Genomic DNA, 17,032 nt, shown 5'->3' on the forward strand with positions numbered 1-17,032 from the left:
AAAGATATGAGCTAGAATAAAAATCAATATAAAAAAGAAGAATATCCCTTAAAAACCTCTAAAAGAAAGAGGGAAGCATTTGAGGAAGGATAAGCTGAGTCAAAGATGATTGAAGAAGATGATGGAAAATCAAGTAAAAAATAACAAGACAAAAACGCTAAGCAAAAGTATGTTTTTATATAATTTTTATAATTAAAAAAGAAATCTAAAAGTAGAAAGAAATCATGTAGAATTTACATAAAATTAAAATACCGAAACATATTTTTAATAGAACTTAAACTTTTTTCTTAAATGCTACTTAATAATATTATTTCCATTCAATTAACAACAATATTAGGAGGAAAGTTAGCATATTCTGGTTTAGAAGAGATCTTAGATTAAACGATAACACTGCTTTATATAACGCCTTAAAGTCTCAAAATGAAGTTGTACCTTTGTTTATTTTTGACACTGAAATTTTAGACAAATTAGAAGATAAAAAAGACGCTCGAGTTGAATTCATACACTTATATATTATGAAAATCTAAGAATAACTAAAATAAGTTGGATCTACCCTAATTGTGAAACATGGTACAGTTGACAATGCTTTTAAAGAGCTTGTTTCGGAGTTTGATATTTAAAGTGTTTATGTAAATAGAGATTATGAATCTTCTGCTAAATAAAGAGATGAAAGGATTAAAAAATATGTCAAATAATCAGCAAATGCTGAGTTTTACGATTTTAAGGATCAAGTTATTTTTGAAGCCAGTTCAACCAATAAAGATGGATCACCTTATAAAGTTTTCACACCATATAGCAAAAAATGGCTGAGTATATTGACTTCAGAAGACTACTCTTGTAGACCTTCTGAATCATTAATGGAAAAATTTTGGAAATCTCCTGAAAGAAAAGTTATGAGTTTAGAAGAAATTGGATTTGAGAAAGCAGGAATTGTAATCTTTTTTATTAAATATTTAATTAATTATAAAAAAAAACAGATAGAATAAATAAATTATTCATAAAAATTAATTAATTTAAAATATAAAGCCTTTTCCATCTGTTGAGTTGAATGAAAAAATTGTTAAGAATTATGATAAGACTCGTGATACACCTTCAATAGAAGGTACCACGAGAATGAGTGTTCATTTAAGATTTGGTACAGTTTCAATTAGGGATTTAGTTAGGAGATCAAAAGGTTTAAATGCTACATATCTAAATGAACTTATATGGCGTGATTTTTATATGATGATTTTAGATTAATTTCCACATGTAGAGAACAATAATTTTAAACCAGCATATGATAAACTAGTTTGGAGAAATAATGTAGATGAATTTATGGCTTGGTGCGAAGGCAAAACAGGTAAAATGTCATTTTATTAATATAATTATTTAAATTATTATTCTTTTTAGAAATTAAATTAAATTACTTAATTAGTTAGTTAGCTTACAAGCTTAAGAAAATAATTTTATAACATTTAGCTAATTAAAATTTATTTATAAAGCATTTTTAAATATAATTTAAAGGATATCATTTGGTTGATGCTGGAATGAGATAATTAAATTAGACAGGTTATATGCATAATAGAGTTAGAATGGTTGTAGCAAGCTTCTTAACAAAGCATTTATTAATTGATTGGAAATGGGGTGAAAGATATTTTGCCTCTAAACTTTTAGATTATGACTTATCTGCAAATAATGGTGGATGGCAATGGGCAGCAGGAACAGGTACAGATGCTTAACCTTATTTTAGAATATTTAATCCTGATAGCTAATAAAAAAAATTTGATCCTAATTATACTTATATTAAAACATGGATAAAAGATTTAAATACTAAAACATATCCCAAGCCTATTGTTGACCATAAATTGGCAAGAGAGCGTTGCTTATAAGCTTTCAAAAAAGCTTTAGGATAATGAGTTTATTTATTTTTTAATTGCCTTATTTATTATTAGTATCAGCTTAAATTAAAAGATATAAATATTTAAAAAAAATTTTAAATTCTTTATTTTTATAATAAATTGCTTTGTCGTTCATATTTATGTTTTCAAAATAAATTTTATTTTAATTTTTAAGATAAAAAAGTAAACAATAATTAAAATAAATTTGAAGCTTTTAAATGTAATTAATTACCTCCAATTTTCTTAAAAGGTAATATAAAATTAAATAAAAGAATGTTTCATTTTACCTTAAGTGATATATTGTTACCCAAAAAAAAATATTGTTAATTCTAGTTTCACAAATTAAAAAATTGCTTACAAAATATAAAATTTAAAAAAGATTCTATTTTTACTAAAAATTAAATTAATTGAGAAAAATTAATATTTCAATTTCGATTAATTTTTGTAATATTTTTGAGTGAAAAAGCATAGATTTAATACTGTTTAAAATTTAAAATGCATTTTCTATTCATTTTATTTTTTTATGTAATGAAAATGAATAAAATTAGTAATTTATTTTTTCTTTAATTAGAACAAATCTCTGTTTTAAATCAAGCACCTCTTATTTATTTAAGAAAATTTAAATAATTATTTATTAAAAAAAAAAATTAAATTAAAAAGAGTAAAAAAATGAGTTTAAGGAAGAGAGAGAATAAGTTGATACATAAAATAGGAACAAAAATATAAAAATTTAATTTATTTTGCTAATTAGAGATTCCTGTATTGTGTTTAATTTAATTTCTTTTGTGATAATTTATTTTCTTTCAATTTTCCTATTCTTCTTCTTAAGATTAAAGTCTCTCTAAAATCCATAGCACTCTTAAAGCGTTGATATCAAATTAAAAATGTTTAATGAACGATTTAAAATAGTTGTGTTAAAAAATAATTAATTAAATGAGCTCAAATAATATATTTATTAATCTATCTATCTTTATTAGAGTATTAATAATTATGAGCTTTATTGCAATTCAATCAATTATTTTATTATTAAGGGGTATTTTTCTTTATCAATTCAGCTAATTTGGGGAATTCAGCAAATATTGCTTATATTTTTCTAGCAGATCTGGGATCATTTCTATTCTTCTAAAGCTGTTTAATTTCTTCTATTTTTTCTGTTAATATTTTCTTTTCGTCAGAAGTCAAACTTAGCAATTCATTAACTCTATTAGAACCCTGTGCTTGATTTTAAGACACAGCTTGATATTAAGGAGGATTGAGCTATTACTGTTATGGAGGATATTGCTAGTTTATAATTGGTTACTATTAGTGAATCTAACCTTGCATTCCTTACCTCATACTGATAGGAGGAGTGGGAACTCCCATATTATTTTTATACATCATTTAGGTAGGAGGAGGAGGGGGTGGAGGAGCCTAGAAAGGTGGTTATTAGGACTAGTTATTGGGGAGTGATTGTTAGTTTTGCTAACCTACAGAAGGACCTTGAGTTGGAGGAGGAATTGGTTGTCCTTGCTAATAATAGTTACCTCCTGATACGTTTCTACTGAAATGTTAACCATGTTAATTCATTCCTTTTTAATTTTAATTATTTAATATTATTTTATATTGAAATATTTATATAATAAATTTTTACCAAATTAGTTTTAATTATTAATAGGAGGTATGTTCATGTTATTTTTCATATAGTTTTAGTTGCTTCCTTATTAAGGCTACTGCTAGTTCATTTAAAACTGAGGATTAAACATTCTATTGTTTTGATTTCCATGAATACCTTAGTTTTAAGTAGGTGGTGGAGGAGGAGGTGCTTAGCCTATCTAAAAGGTACTCATGTTGCCTGAGAATTGTCTAGGCATATTTTAATTTTGACCACCGATACCTCCCATCTACGATTATCCAGTAGGTGGTTGAGGAATATAATTCATATTCATCATTTACTACTTTTAAGCTGAGTTGTTTCTAGGAATACCACCATGGTTTTAAGGCTATTAATTCATGATGTCTCCTCCTATTTGATTTATTCCTTACATTTATGGAGGAGCATGAGGATGCTAGAGTGGCATTTATCCTCCTGCGATATTGGGATTTCCAATTTTGACATCTCCCTAGACTTTGTCAGGAGTTTATGAATAATCCTATGAATGGAAAGGCTAATTTGGTTTGCTAGGAGGTTAAATTGGGAATCCTGGTGGTTTCATTTGATTTCCCATACCGGATTTAGCAGGAGGTGGGGGAGGATGAGTTGGAATAGCACCAGATTTTACAGTTAAGGGATTTAAATGAGCTTGTTATTGGATATTGCTGTTTGGCTGAGGAGGTGGAGGAGGTATATTAGTGAGTGGAATCATTCCATTTTATTAAATTCCTTATTATTGAGGGAATTGTCCAGGAATGTTATTAGGATTACTTATTTAACCTGGTAAAGGAGGAGCAATTTATTGAACTCCTTACTACATAGGCTATTATCCTTGAATTGGAGGTGGCTATATTGGTGGCATTTAGTTAGAAAGGATTTAATTTGGGTTTTAGATTTGCTATTAAATTGGCTATTGTTGAGAATTATTATTTGCATTATTAGCTAATCCTTTTCTATTATTTTGATTATTGTTATTGTTAGGAATATTTTATGGATTGTTTTAATTTGCAACTTGATTGTTTGGCTGATTAGGATTTTAGATATTGTTTTGAATAGGAAGAGGTTAATTAGATTTATTTTAATTAAGATTTATGTTAGGATTGTTGATGCTTGAATTTATTATTCCCATATTAATTACTCCTTATCCTATGTTCATTTGAGCGTTTGTCATACTGTTCACACCATTGCTAAGAGAGGCGGTGTTGTTTTAGTTATTCATATTAGTTGGTAAAGAGTTATTTTTAAGTTTAACTATAACCTTAACAGCTTCTAATATATGCTTTGTTATTGGGTTTCTATTTTTGCTCTCTTTAAAGAGTCTCTCTATTAAATATACAAATAGATGTGTTTAAAAAACAAAAAAATAAATGAAATTAAACTAAGTTATACTTTTTTGAAGATGGAGAATTTCATTGAGAGGGGTAACATCTGTTTCCCACTTTCCATAAGGAGAGTAATAAATTGAAATAGGATTTGAATCGAACTAATTGATGAAAGTGACAGCATGGCTAGTTATGTATTCAACTAATTGTTATTTTCTTTTGTAGATTTAGTAAAAGGAATCCATTAAGTTATTCTACGTATTTTCTCTTTTGATCAAATCAACAGCCTGCAAATTAAATGTGTCATTAGTGTGAGAAATCATATCAGCATCCCAGAAATTACAAAAGTCCAAGATAAGCTCTTACTAATTATATAAATAATGATTTGCTTTAGACTCTTAGAATCCGTAAAACTCCTTAAAAATGTTAGAGAAGCGAATTTATTGCCACGAATTCAAGCTTTGTCCTTTCTCTAATTCGTTACTGTCCACTATGAAGCTTTAAGTAAATTTATGAAGGAACTGAGTCATGATTTCAATAGATTTATTGACTTTCATATCTTCTTCTCTATTAATTTCTTAGAAGCATTCTTCTGGTTAGCGAATTTCAGTAGGTAAATCAGGATTCTTTTCATGTGAACTTTTTGACTTTTCTTCAACAGTGGAGCTATAGTTTTTCAAATAGCCTAAAATAACTTTACATCTCTCACACTATTCCATGAGTTGATTGAGTAAATCAATCGCCTCATCATTTTAATTATGCTCAAATTAAGATTATTCAAATAACTCTTGCATAAAGCCGGAAATCTAAATCTCAAATAATGTAAAGATTTACTCAAGAATTCTTCCATTTTCATTTTACTTTTAGCAGTTTTGATCAACTTCGAAATTAAATTCACTCAAAATGGTTTCATCAATAATAAGGGTCTTTATAAATATTCCAAAAAATAATTAAATATATTTATTGAAAGTTTTCTATGAAAAAATGTTTGTTACCTTGATAGCATTCTTTCTTTTTTCAGAATAGAAAAATTGTTAAGTGAGAGGATGGATAGTCAATTCTGAAATAAAGAAAAGATAAGATTCAAATATCTTAATTAATTGCAAAACAAAATTTGAGATAGCAAATCCTTTAGCAGGAAGAATGTTGCGCATGAATTGCAAAGTGAGATTAGTAAGTTTGAGAGAAGGATTTGATTTGTATGCATATCCTATGTAATCCTTATAAAGGATAATTAATTAGCCTACAAGATTTTTGCTTGATACCTGCAAAATATCAATAATATTTTAAACGTATTAAATAAGGTTTGTTTGCATATTAGGATCGCTTGTAAGTAGAGATTTTTGAATATGATTTTCATCTTCTTCCTCATCTTAGTTGAAATCAGGTTCTTCATTCTATTCTTCATCCATTTATTATTCATCTCCCTTCATAAATGAATTTTTAAGAATTTTGTCTAGCAACTATTGAGGAATTTCAAGGTTTTGCCTTCCTACTAACTCAAAGAACTCTTATTAGTGAGATATTTAAGGAATATCCTCCACTAAATATTAATAGTTTTTAGAATAATTGTGCTTAGGATTTAATGAGGATAAACCAATTTCGTGATCCATTAAGACTGTGAAAACTTTCAAACAGTCGTTTTTCAAGGCATATAAAGCATATTAAACATCTTTATTAGTTTTTGCTCTGGATTATTCCTCTAATTAGGTTGTAGTATGAAGTATTTTAATTAATTCATTATCTACATGATTGTAAAGGAAAATATTTGAGAATCCACTGTTGCTGCAGCAGAGGAAGAGGTATTAGCATATTTTCTGCAAATTTCTCATATTTTCTATTATTTAATCATTTTCTTTTCTGTATTCAAATCCACTTATTTCCTTTAATATTATAATGAGTATTTTATTTAAAATATTAAAATTAAAATTATATTTTTACCTTTTTATCTCCTTTTTATACAATTTCTTTTAAGCCTGAATAATGCTTCATGATCATCTCAGTGAATTTTTCGCATATTCTGAATGTGGTAGGGTAATGGTAGAAATTCAAAACAACTCTAAAGAAGAATTCTGTTTCTTTTTTTATGAGCTTGGAGTGTAAGTTGATATAATTATTTAAAATAGTATCTAAGAGAGTTTCTCTATTTTCTAATTGAAGTTCTAAAAGCTTTTCGAATTAGAAATTATCAATAATTGCTGTAAGTATATAGTCTTAGCTACCATTGAATTTAGAAAGAGCAATTATAGAAGTTAAAAGATTGAGGAGAGCAGGTCTATCTTCAATTTTGTTTACCATTTGTTGCTAGAAAGAGTAGAAAGCTTTTTCAATTCTCTAAATAAATTTACTTAAATTATTATTTGAGCTGCTGTTACTGGATGAGTTATTGCTATTATTTCCACCCTATCCTAAATTTTGGTTGTTTCCCTAACTTGATTGACTATTCTAAGAAGTATTTGCGTTAGAATTTTCAAGTTAAGTGCAATCAAATATAAGCTTATAAAAATTAAGAATGTTGCTGAATATAATCTGCCAGTTACTCTTATCTAAATAAACACAATTAAGCTCAAAGCTGTTTTAAATAAGTTAATATCCGGTAGTGTATAATTGCATCATCATTTCTATTTATTCAATATAGAATTAATCATATTTAAATAAATAATCTTTTTCTGAATTTTGAGCTTGGTTCTAATTTAAATTTTAATTAAAACCAGATTAGTTTTAAGAATTAGGTAGAGGAGGAGGAATGGGAGCAGAATGTAAACCGCCATGCTAGCCTGGTAAAAGCAAATTAGAAGGCTTAGATTGAAGGGATGTAGATTTTTCTTTAGGTTAGAAACCTCCTTTATATTAAAATCTTTGCACGAAGATGTGAATAAGCTTTTTAAGTACTGAGCTGTATTAGTTTATAATTCTAGGCTTGTAATGGTACTTTCTAAAGAGATTTTCAGGGCCAATACTCTAATAAACATTAAAATTATTTAAAATTTGTAATTTGTTTTATTTTGTTATTTGAATTAATAAAATAAAAGATGCTATTTATAGATTAAAGATTTACCTTTATAGTAAAGAAAGAAGTTAGTGATGTTAAATTCTTAGCAAGATGATCAAAGTTAGACATTAGACCGCTATCGTAGTAGTTAATAAATACATTTTTATTGTAAGTAATCTTTATTTAATAATATAAAATATGTAAGTTAGTAATTAATCTAAATAAACATTTTCAAATAAAAATAGATAAAATATATAAACTATATTTATTTCTCATTTAAAATTTTGCTTCATCTTCATCTTTTAATAAATCGATAGCACTTTAACTTGCTTGCTCTTTACTATTTACTAAATAATGTAATTATATAAACTAATAAGCTTCTGCTTCTTCTAAAATACTTTTTTAAACTTATAATTTGTTCTCCTTTTTAGCTTCAAGAATCTAAATTTTTAATTTAAAAATTCTCCATTTGTTTAATTAGTCTATAACCATTCTGAAATGTTTAATTTTATTACAGAGATTTCTTCTAAAAGAGTTTCGAGTTATACATTTTATATAAAGAGGAAGAAAAATATAATTGTAACTATTTAAATTTAACATTCTCAAATTTTGTAAAAATATTAATTGAAATCAATAATTCCCCAAGTAAGTAAAAAAAGTTAGTATTTTTTTGAGAAGCAGGAAGAAAAATTCAAATTATAATTTCAATAAATAAAGATTTATTTGTTAATCAGTTAAGTTTGTTAGTTAGTTAGTTTTTGTCTATTAAAATTCAATATTTTTAATCAACTATTGTTTTTAATCATAAATCACTCCTGATGATGAATGACAAACAAAGAAAAGAAAATGAATTAACAATTTCAGTTGAGCGACTATAATAGTATTTAATAATCAGTTTAGTATTTTTAAGGATGAGATAAGTAGTAAGCAATTTTATAGTAAGTAAGTAAGAAACTAAATAATAAGAAATTAAAAGATTTTGAGGAAGTGAAATTAAAAGAAAATTTTTAGTATTTTTCTAAATGCAAATAAATGAATAAATGAATTAGAGAGTAGTGTGAGTGGAGAAGTAATAAGAAATTAAGTAAGTAAGTAAGGAAGTAATATAAGTAAGTGGCTGTCGTGGCAGTAAGTAGTAGCAGTAGTAGAAAAGTAGTAGAAAAAGTAATAGTAGTTTATATATTTATAAATAAAAGTATTTTTAATATAATAGTTTAAGTTTTATACAAGCAGATTGAAAATCTTCAATGAAACATCAATAAATATCAGATTCTGATCTGGCTCATCCAAGTTACCATATTTTAAGAAGTTTTCTCTGAACTCTTTAATGCTTACCTCTATTTTTAAATTAATTTTACTTTAATAAACTATTATTCGTTTCAAGAAATTTCAATTACATTTTTCTATATTATAATGTTTTTCTATTTATGATTTGATGTTTATGTTTTTTTCATCATCTTCTGTGTAGAAGCTCTTTTTCTTTAATTCGTTTGCTAGCCCCTAAAATCCCCTCTTGGCTTCATCCATAAATATTTCAAGTGGGAACATATAATTAATGAGCAAGTTGGCATAAATCTATTTTAATTAATATCAATTATTCATTATTAATTCATTTATTATATTTTACTCTCAACTCTCTGTTAGACTCAAATTCTGATTGGTTGTCTCCCAGGAATTTATTTATTTTAATTAAGTTTAAGAATATTTGATTTGCATACAAAATAGTTAGGACACCATTGTCAAAGACCAAAGCTAGCATTTAAAGAGTTGTTAATAAATTAAATATTTTAAATATAATAAATCTTACCATTATATAAAATAACGCATATAATACTGACTTCAACTTGGCGCTAAATGAGATGCTCAGCTTCAGAGACATTAAAGAGATTGAAAACTGCATCCATAACGAAATTGTTAAGCAAAAATTTATTTAAGGCAATTTATGAAACATTTGATTTAGAAGAAATTGTAGATATGTCAGAGAGCAGCTAGACCATTTCTAAATCGTTTTCTGTGGCCAACATTTTTACATAAATTTAATTAATCGTGTTTACAAGCTAAACAAAGTATTTCATAATGTAACTAAGTTATTTAGATAGCAAAGCTATTAATATACTTTCGTATTATTAATCAGATAATTTATCTCTATTTTGTGTTAAAAAGCTATCATTATTCATGATGCATTAATCAAAGCTCATTCTATCACTAAAATGGCTCGAGAAGTTAAATTCATTTAAGTAATAATTATCAATTTAAAATTTTTATTGGAAGTCCTTCAAAGGGTTTTATAGCTAGTCTAATACTTAGATGAGTGTCTTTAGGACTTCTTTATTTTTGCTAAAAATTAGAATGCTACCTCTGCATGAAAGAAGATGGGCAATTATGTTATAGCAATTAATAAATATCTTTCCAAATTCTTTGCTCTCCTTTAGATGAGGTGATGTCTAAAATAATTATATTTAAAATAATCTGTAAATAAAAATATCATTGTTAGTTTTCTTACCAAAATAATTAGTAAAGAAGGGAAAAGTTTCATTTGGCTGATGAAACGAATATTTTCATTATTTAATGTGTGTAAATCTGATTTAATAACTTCTTTCAAGCTAGAGAATTTTTGTATCTATCTTTTCTTTTCGGACATGAAATTTTTATTCATTATGTCTTCAAAGGTTGAACCAGAAGAAAGTTATCCATTAACTAGGGTTTATTCTTTAATAATAGCAAGTAGCTTAGTCAAATAAAATTGTATATCAAGTCCAACTTTATTTAAATTGAGAATAAATGTATTGTACTTCACTTGCTTTTTCTTTCTTTCTATTGTTTCTTAGTCTTCTTGCTCATCATTATCTTGGTTAAGTTCCATATTCATGCTTTCGTTGATAGCTAATCCACTTCCAGCATATGAACAATTAATCAAGTCATCCTAAACAGTTTTTTCTATTTTGTCTAAATAGAAGCACATTAAGGATTTATGAAGAATCTGCTTACAAGCACGTAAAATCTAGTCATTTTATGTGTGCTTAGTAATTTCATATAGTATAATCTAATATCCCTTTTCCAAACAAAGCTAAACATCATTTTCTTTTTCATCTTAATTATTATTATCTTTAAATTAATTTTTTATAGAGTCGTTGATTATTATAAAAAAATATTACCATTATTGTTTTAGGAAAGATTTGTGCTTGAATAATTATTTTAATCTTTAAAATTCTCCTTATAGTTGCTGCTGCTTTAGTTTTTGCTAGAACTTTAATTTCCACTTTTGTCCCTTTTATCGTTGTATCTCTTGCTATTCACACTGGCATTTGTTGTAGAATCATCCTAATATCTTTTGTAACTATTGCTACGAGATTCTGATTTTGATTTGGAGGAAGATTTAGAATGACGTCTATCACTTCTTTTACTTTTCTTGCTCTTTCTTTTGTCTTTTTCCTTCTCTTTTGATCTACTTGATTTAGATCTTTTCTTGGCATCCTTATCTTTTTTCTCACTTTTATGAGATTTCTTTTCCTTCTTTTTCTTATCTTTCTTTCTAGATCTAGATCTACTTTTGCTTTCACTTCCTTCCTATTTATATTTATTGGTTTGGTTGAATTCAATAACTATTGATAAAAATTATAAATTTGAGTACTCTCTTTTCTTTTTTGTCATCCTTTTTATCTTTTTATCTATCAGATTTCTCACTTCTGTCTTCTCTTTCACGAGTACTTGTTTCCCTATCTAAGTCTAATCTACTGCTTGTAGGAATATCTTAATCATCTTCGATTTGTTGAGAACCCTCTCTTTATTTTTAGAATTCTCTAATACAATAATTTAAAAAGCTATATGCACCTTATTTATAAGTAATAGCAGCATTTATAACTTCTAATGCTTTCATTTTCATAGAAGAAAAAACAAAGTGATGATTATCTTCTTCATTATATCTCAATATTTTATAGATTTTTGTCAATCCTTCGTTTTCAATAAATTCTATGGCATGATCATAAGAGCTTATTAGTTGTAAAGCTAAATCGAGACCTCTAATATAATCACTAGGAGAGTCGTTTAGAGTCTATAAACAAATCTAAACAACAGATGGTGGGATATCCCTATGTATAGAAACCTACCCTTCAAAATGTGCTGGATCATGTAATTATTCTTCGTTTAGTTTGAGGAGCTATTTTCAATACATATTTAATTTTTATAATGGAAATTTATTTATTTATTTTATTACTGTTTGTAAGTGACCTGCTAACTACTATAATTTCTATCTGTATATATGAAGAGATTATTTTAACTCTTCTTCGTTTTAAGCAGTTAAACGATTTATCTCACCTACTAATTCGTAAATATGCTAAGTTAAAATTTCTTTGTCTTTTGGATCTTGCTTTTCTATCAAAATATTTGGCTATATCTACTCATATGAGATGTGATAATTATTCTTTTAGAAAATATTTTAAATGATCTTTTAAGCATTTTCTAATCTTTGTATTTTAATATTTTCATTATCTCCAATTATTTTGTTTTTCCTTTCTTGCTCTTCATCAAAAGTTTTCTTTTACCTATATTATAAGTATAAATTTGATACATAATTATTTTATGTTTTGACTATTATTTCACAGCAGCTAAGGAGATGAATTTTTAATAAAATATTTGTTTGAAAAGTCAAATCCTAACTTTTTAAAATGCTGGCATTATTTTTTAGTTTGAATAAATGATTTTACGGTAAAAGATCAAGGTCAAAAGTTTTATTATAAAGGGGACACAAATCAGCTATTTCTTGTTCTTGAAGAACATCCCCGTAGACGCAAACAGTTAATTTTGTATATTCTCCCCTAAATACTAACTAATTTGTGTATATCTATTTTATTAGAATAAAACAAATTTTTAATCAAAAATATCTAACGCAATCATTTAATCAATCATTTTTTTTTAAAATCAACTTAAACTATTTATCATATTTTTTCATAAAATTAAAATATCTTTTTTTTTCATCTTGACAAGCATGTTTGTTTTAAACCTTAATCATTTATAGTTCATTTTGCTTAAACTAATTAACTAAATGCTCGTATATATTTGGTAATTGCTACACTTTGCTAATTGATCATAATAATATATTGATTGTTAATTAAAAAAGTTGAATTACCCCTTAAGGAACGGGAATCAAAACATCATGATTTAGATTTTTGCTTTCTGTGATAGTCTTGGCATTAATCAACATACAATATTTATCATTTGGAATAGAGAGATCCTTAAAAAATATTTCTAAATTCTTAAATTGACCTTCCTTGTCAGTGACAGTTTTTAAAGGTTTTAACAACTAGTGCACTTCACTATTTGGTTTAACAATACGAATCAAATTAACTCTGACTGGCTATGTAAATTCTATTTCATCACATACTTTTCTATTCCCTGTTTATTATATAAATAAATTTTTACAAATCAAATACTTAATTCATTTTGTATTATCCATAATCTTGCTTTTCTAATTTAATTTATAACTGGATACATCTAATTCATATCTAAATATCTATGGCTAGGTTGATATTAAAATTTTAATAAGCTGAAAAATAAATTTTGTGTTGTTTACCTTGAGATTAATCACCTTTGTTCAAGCTTCTAGATTGCTAGTGATCAATATTATCGAAGAACAGAAGAGAGACTAGTTTTTATAAAATTCAATTAATATTAATTTCAAATATGGTATTGAAGTAATAATTGCAAAATCTATTTTTGAGATTAATTCTTGTTTGTACCTTAATTTTATGGCTTAAAGTTTTCCATTTTTTTAATTCCCTTTCAAATGTCTTTAATTTAATTATTTTATACTAATTAAAGGGTTTGTTTATGCTTTAAACTTTTTATTTAATTGTTTTGATTTGATAAAATGAGTCTCTTATACTTATTATTAATTTTTGTAAATTTTATTTTTATATTTTCCTTGTTATTTTCATGATAAGAAAAATTTATAAATTAATAAATTGCGTTGCCTTTATACTGTTTTTTGCTAGATGTTTTTAGTATATGATGTATAAAAATAGTCATAAACTATAAGCTTTCATCAATAACAAGATTCAATCTATTTATTTGATTTCTTATTTATTATAAATTTATTTTCAAAGTTCATCTAAAAACACATCCAAAACACTCTTAATTAAATTTATTTTAAATTTTATAATTAAAAATTATTTTATTTATATAGCATAAAAGAATTCATTTTTGAGTTCTATTTTCAAAGCTTAATTTTAATTCTAAGTTATTCAAATAGACAAACTTGATATAAAATTTAAATTAATTATAAAATCTAAAAAATTAAAGATATTAATTGAATTTTTAAAAGATAATAACATTTTTCTTCAATAATTTAACTTATCAAATAAAATTTCTTTATTATGATTGTTTATTGTTTAATTCTTTGTCATTTAAATTTATTTTTTTATAATTAATTCATTATAAAATGTATCCTTATTTAAAAAATTTTTGAATTAAAATATTTATTTTTTATAAAAAATAATGTGAAGCGAAAAAATTACTAGAAAAAGTTTGTTATTTTATGAGTATTTTTTTAACACAACGAATAATAATTTAAATCAAAAAATAAAAGATTTATGCTTTATTTACTTTAGTGTATTCGCTAACATTTATTTAAAAAATGTTAATTTATTATAATACCCTTTTGTTAGATTATTAATAAACTTATTATTGATGCTGTTGGCGGTACGAATGAATAATAAATATCTTTTTTAAGAATCCGCAAAAAATTTTTGAAGATAAATTTTTAAAAATTTCTTAGTAAAAACACAATCAAATAAATATATAATACAAATTTTTTAATAATAAAACTAAGTTCAAAAAACAAATAAATTTAATTATTAGAAAAAAGATAAAGTAGCTAGCTTCTTAATGTCTGATAAGAAAAACCAAAAAATTGACCTCTCTTAGTTTGAGGGTCCAGATGGAATGCAAAAGCTAATGAAATTAGCTATGGAGTTCCAAGAAAATGAAAAATAACAAAAAGGATAAAAAAAGAATAAAAAAAAAGTAGATTAAGACTTAGGAGAAGACGGAGATGCTAATTCATAAGCAGAAAATGACGATGATGGTGATGATGATGAAGAGGAAGAAATTAAGGCAAGGGAAGGCTGTAGTTTAGCATATGATGCTTTGAATATTAAATTTGTATAAGAAGAGAATGATTTGAACCCTTTATTTAAAAAGAATATGCTCTTTAAGCCAAATTATGTTCATCAAATTTATGGTTAAGAAGAAGAAATAGAAGGTTATGAAGACCTACAAATTAATATTTATATGCTTTCAGGCTCTCTCCATACATTAGTTGAATACTCTTATGGAAAAAAGATGAAATAGCATGAAGATTTTTTATAGAAGCTTCGTGATAATTGTTTTGTGAGTGATTTTTGTCTCAAGCGCAAAGAATTCAATTAGCATATGGCCAAAGAGAAGTCATTTAAACCAATTGGAGATAAATTCAAAGAAATAACTGCAAAAAATGGAGAAAAATTTGAAATATATTATTGTAATACTTAAAAACACCCAGAATTCTCTGAATATAAAAAGCGCATGCAAGTATTTGCTAAATTCTTTATCGAAGTAGGCTCCTACATTGAAGATAATGAATATTGGCATCACTTCCTTATTTTCCATGTTGATTAGAATGGAATGTACACTTTTGCAGGATTTACAAATAAATATGAATACATGTTTAACATCAATAAATCAAGACATTAAATTTCTTAGATTGTAATTCTTCCTATCTTCTAAAGATTAGGCCTTGCTACAGAGCTTTTGAATTGTCACTATAAAACTGCCTAAGAAGATAGTAAGTGTTTAGAATTAACAGTAGAGGATCCCTCACCTGAATTCCAAATCGTTAGAGATATTATTGAAACTAAATTAGTCATTGATGGAAAGTTTTGGCAATGGTTTGAAGCTATTCGCCCAAAAACAATAAGAGGCATTCTTTAGCTTGAAGGAATATAAATTAGTCACTAATAAGAAATTACCCAAGCTACTAAAATTCCTAAATATTAAATATAAAGAATTTTTGAAATTCTTATGCTTAGCAAATTAGATTAATCAAATAAGTAGGTTATGGACAGATATAGAGGACATTTTATCAAATATAGAAAAGATGTTAATGAAGTCAGAACTCAAAGAAAAGTTCCTTATATAATTTTTGATAATAAGGCTGTTAAAATTGATGTATAAGCTATCATTGAATAAAAAAAACAATTGGAGCCTAATGATGCCTTTTATTTAGAAGAATATGAACAAACACTAGAACAATATAATAATGTAATTTAAAAACTCAAGATTTGACTAATTAAGATTGTGTCTATATTTATTATTTATTTATCTTCAATTCGTTTGTTAAATTAAACAAAATTATTAAAATAAAAAAATAAAAAAATAAATCATCTTTATAATCTATCTCTAAATAATTATTTGATACAAAAAATAATTAATTAATTAATTATATTTAAATTTAAACTTAATTAAAATCTTTTGTAATTTTTATTTTTTATTAAACTTTTTTCAATAAGGATTAAATTGTTCATTCTAAATTTAATTTATCAAACAAATAGTATTTAGGAATTATGGATATAAAAAAGATACCATGTGTTTTCTAATTTTGCTAATCCTGTAAATCTCATTTAATTTTTATGATTTTAAGTCACTTTATTAAAAATTCAAGTTATATTAAAGAATACCTTATTTTATTTTGGAGAATATACAGTAAATAAACAAAATTTAATAAAAGTTATAAAAACTAAATATTTTTCTGATATTAAAACGAAACCAAAAAAAGTATGGTTTAGTTAAGATTTTGTGTATTAAAAGGCACTTTTTATTGTATTTTTACTTGTTTATTAATATAAAAACTTTTTTAATTGTTAAAAATTAAAATTAAAATAATATAGATCCTCAAATAAAAATGAACTTTATTTTTATATTTTTGGATGATATTTTTTTAGTTTTAAATTTTAATCTATTAGATTTATTAATTTAAAAATAAAAACTAAGCTCACTCATTTGAAATATTTAAAATAAATTTATCTTCAAAAGTAGATTTTTAATTTATAATGTATTTAAAAATGAATATTTTAAGATTTAATCAAGAAATACACATTTTTTTAATATATTCATAAAATTTTTAATTATAAATAATTTTAAGAAGACTGATTTTGATCTTAAGCTTAAGATTAGCAAA

General features: G+C 25.0%; 3 protein-coding genes across 3 annotated transcripts; 2 read left to right on the plus strand and 1 right to left on the minus strand. All coding sequences in view use genetic code 6, as the record gives it.

Annotated features, from left to right (window-relative positions):
• Nucleotides 1–6: 6 nt before the first annotated feature.
• On the plus strand, nt 7–1,895 carry TTHERM_00046730 (DNA photolyase FAD-binding domain protein; the record flags this gene model as incomplete). The annotated part of the gene is made up of 4 exons (XM_001014668.1): nt 7–167; nt 338–932; nt 1,027–1,339; nt 1,504–1,895. The coding sequence occupies 4 exons, from the start codon at nt 7–9 to the stop codon at nt 1,893–1,895; spliced, it is 1,461 nt and encodes a 486-aa protein (XP_001014668.1).
• Nucleotides 1,896–2,888: 993 nt separating this feature from the next.
• Nucleotides 2,889–13,584, minus strand: TTHERM_00046740 (hypothetical protein; the record flags this gene model as incomplete). Its single annotated transcript, XM_001014669.2, has 18 exons — nt 2,889–3,445; nt 3,508–4,830; nt 4,897–5,755; nt 5,825–6,712; nt 6,771–7,790; nt 7,888–7,998; nt 9,049–9,158; nt 9,219–9,396; nt 9,449–9,573; nt 9,629–10,265; nt 10,325–10,926; nt 10,977–11,388; nt 11,453–11,977; nt 12,035–12,362; nt 12,525–12,661; nt 12,947–13,212; nt 13,391–13,462; nt 13,557–13,584. The coding sequence occupies 18 exons, from the start codon at nt 13,582–13,584 to the stop codon at nt 2,889–2,891; spliced, it is 8,178 nt and encodes a 2,725-aa protein (XP_001014669.2).
• Nucleotides 13,585–14,703: 1,119 nt separating this feature from the next.
• TTHERM_00046760 (histone acetyl transferase HAT1 amine-terminal protein) lies at nt 14,704–16,140 on the plus strand (the record flags this gene model as incomplete). The annotated part of the gene is made up of 1 exon (XM_001014671.1): nt 14,704–16,140. The coding sequence occupies one exon, from the start codon at nt 14,704–14,706 to the stop codon at nt 16,138–16,140; it is 1,437 nt and encodes a 478-aa protein (XP_001014671.1).
• Nucleotides 16,141–17,032: the final 892 nt, after the last annotated feature.

This window comes from Tetrahymena thermophila, assembly GCF_000189635.1.
Source record: "Tetrahymena thermophila SB210 genomic scaffold scf_8254659, whole genome shotgun sequence".
NCBI lineage: Eukaryota > Ciliophora > Oligohymenophorea > Hymenostomatida > Tetrahymenidae > Tetrahymena > Tetrahymena thermophila.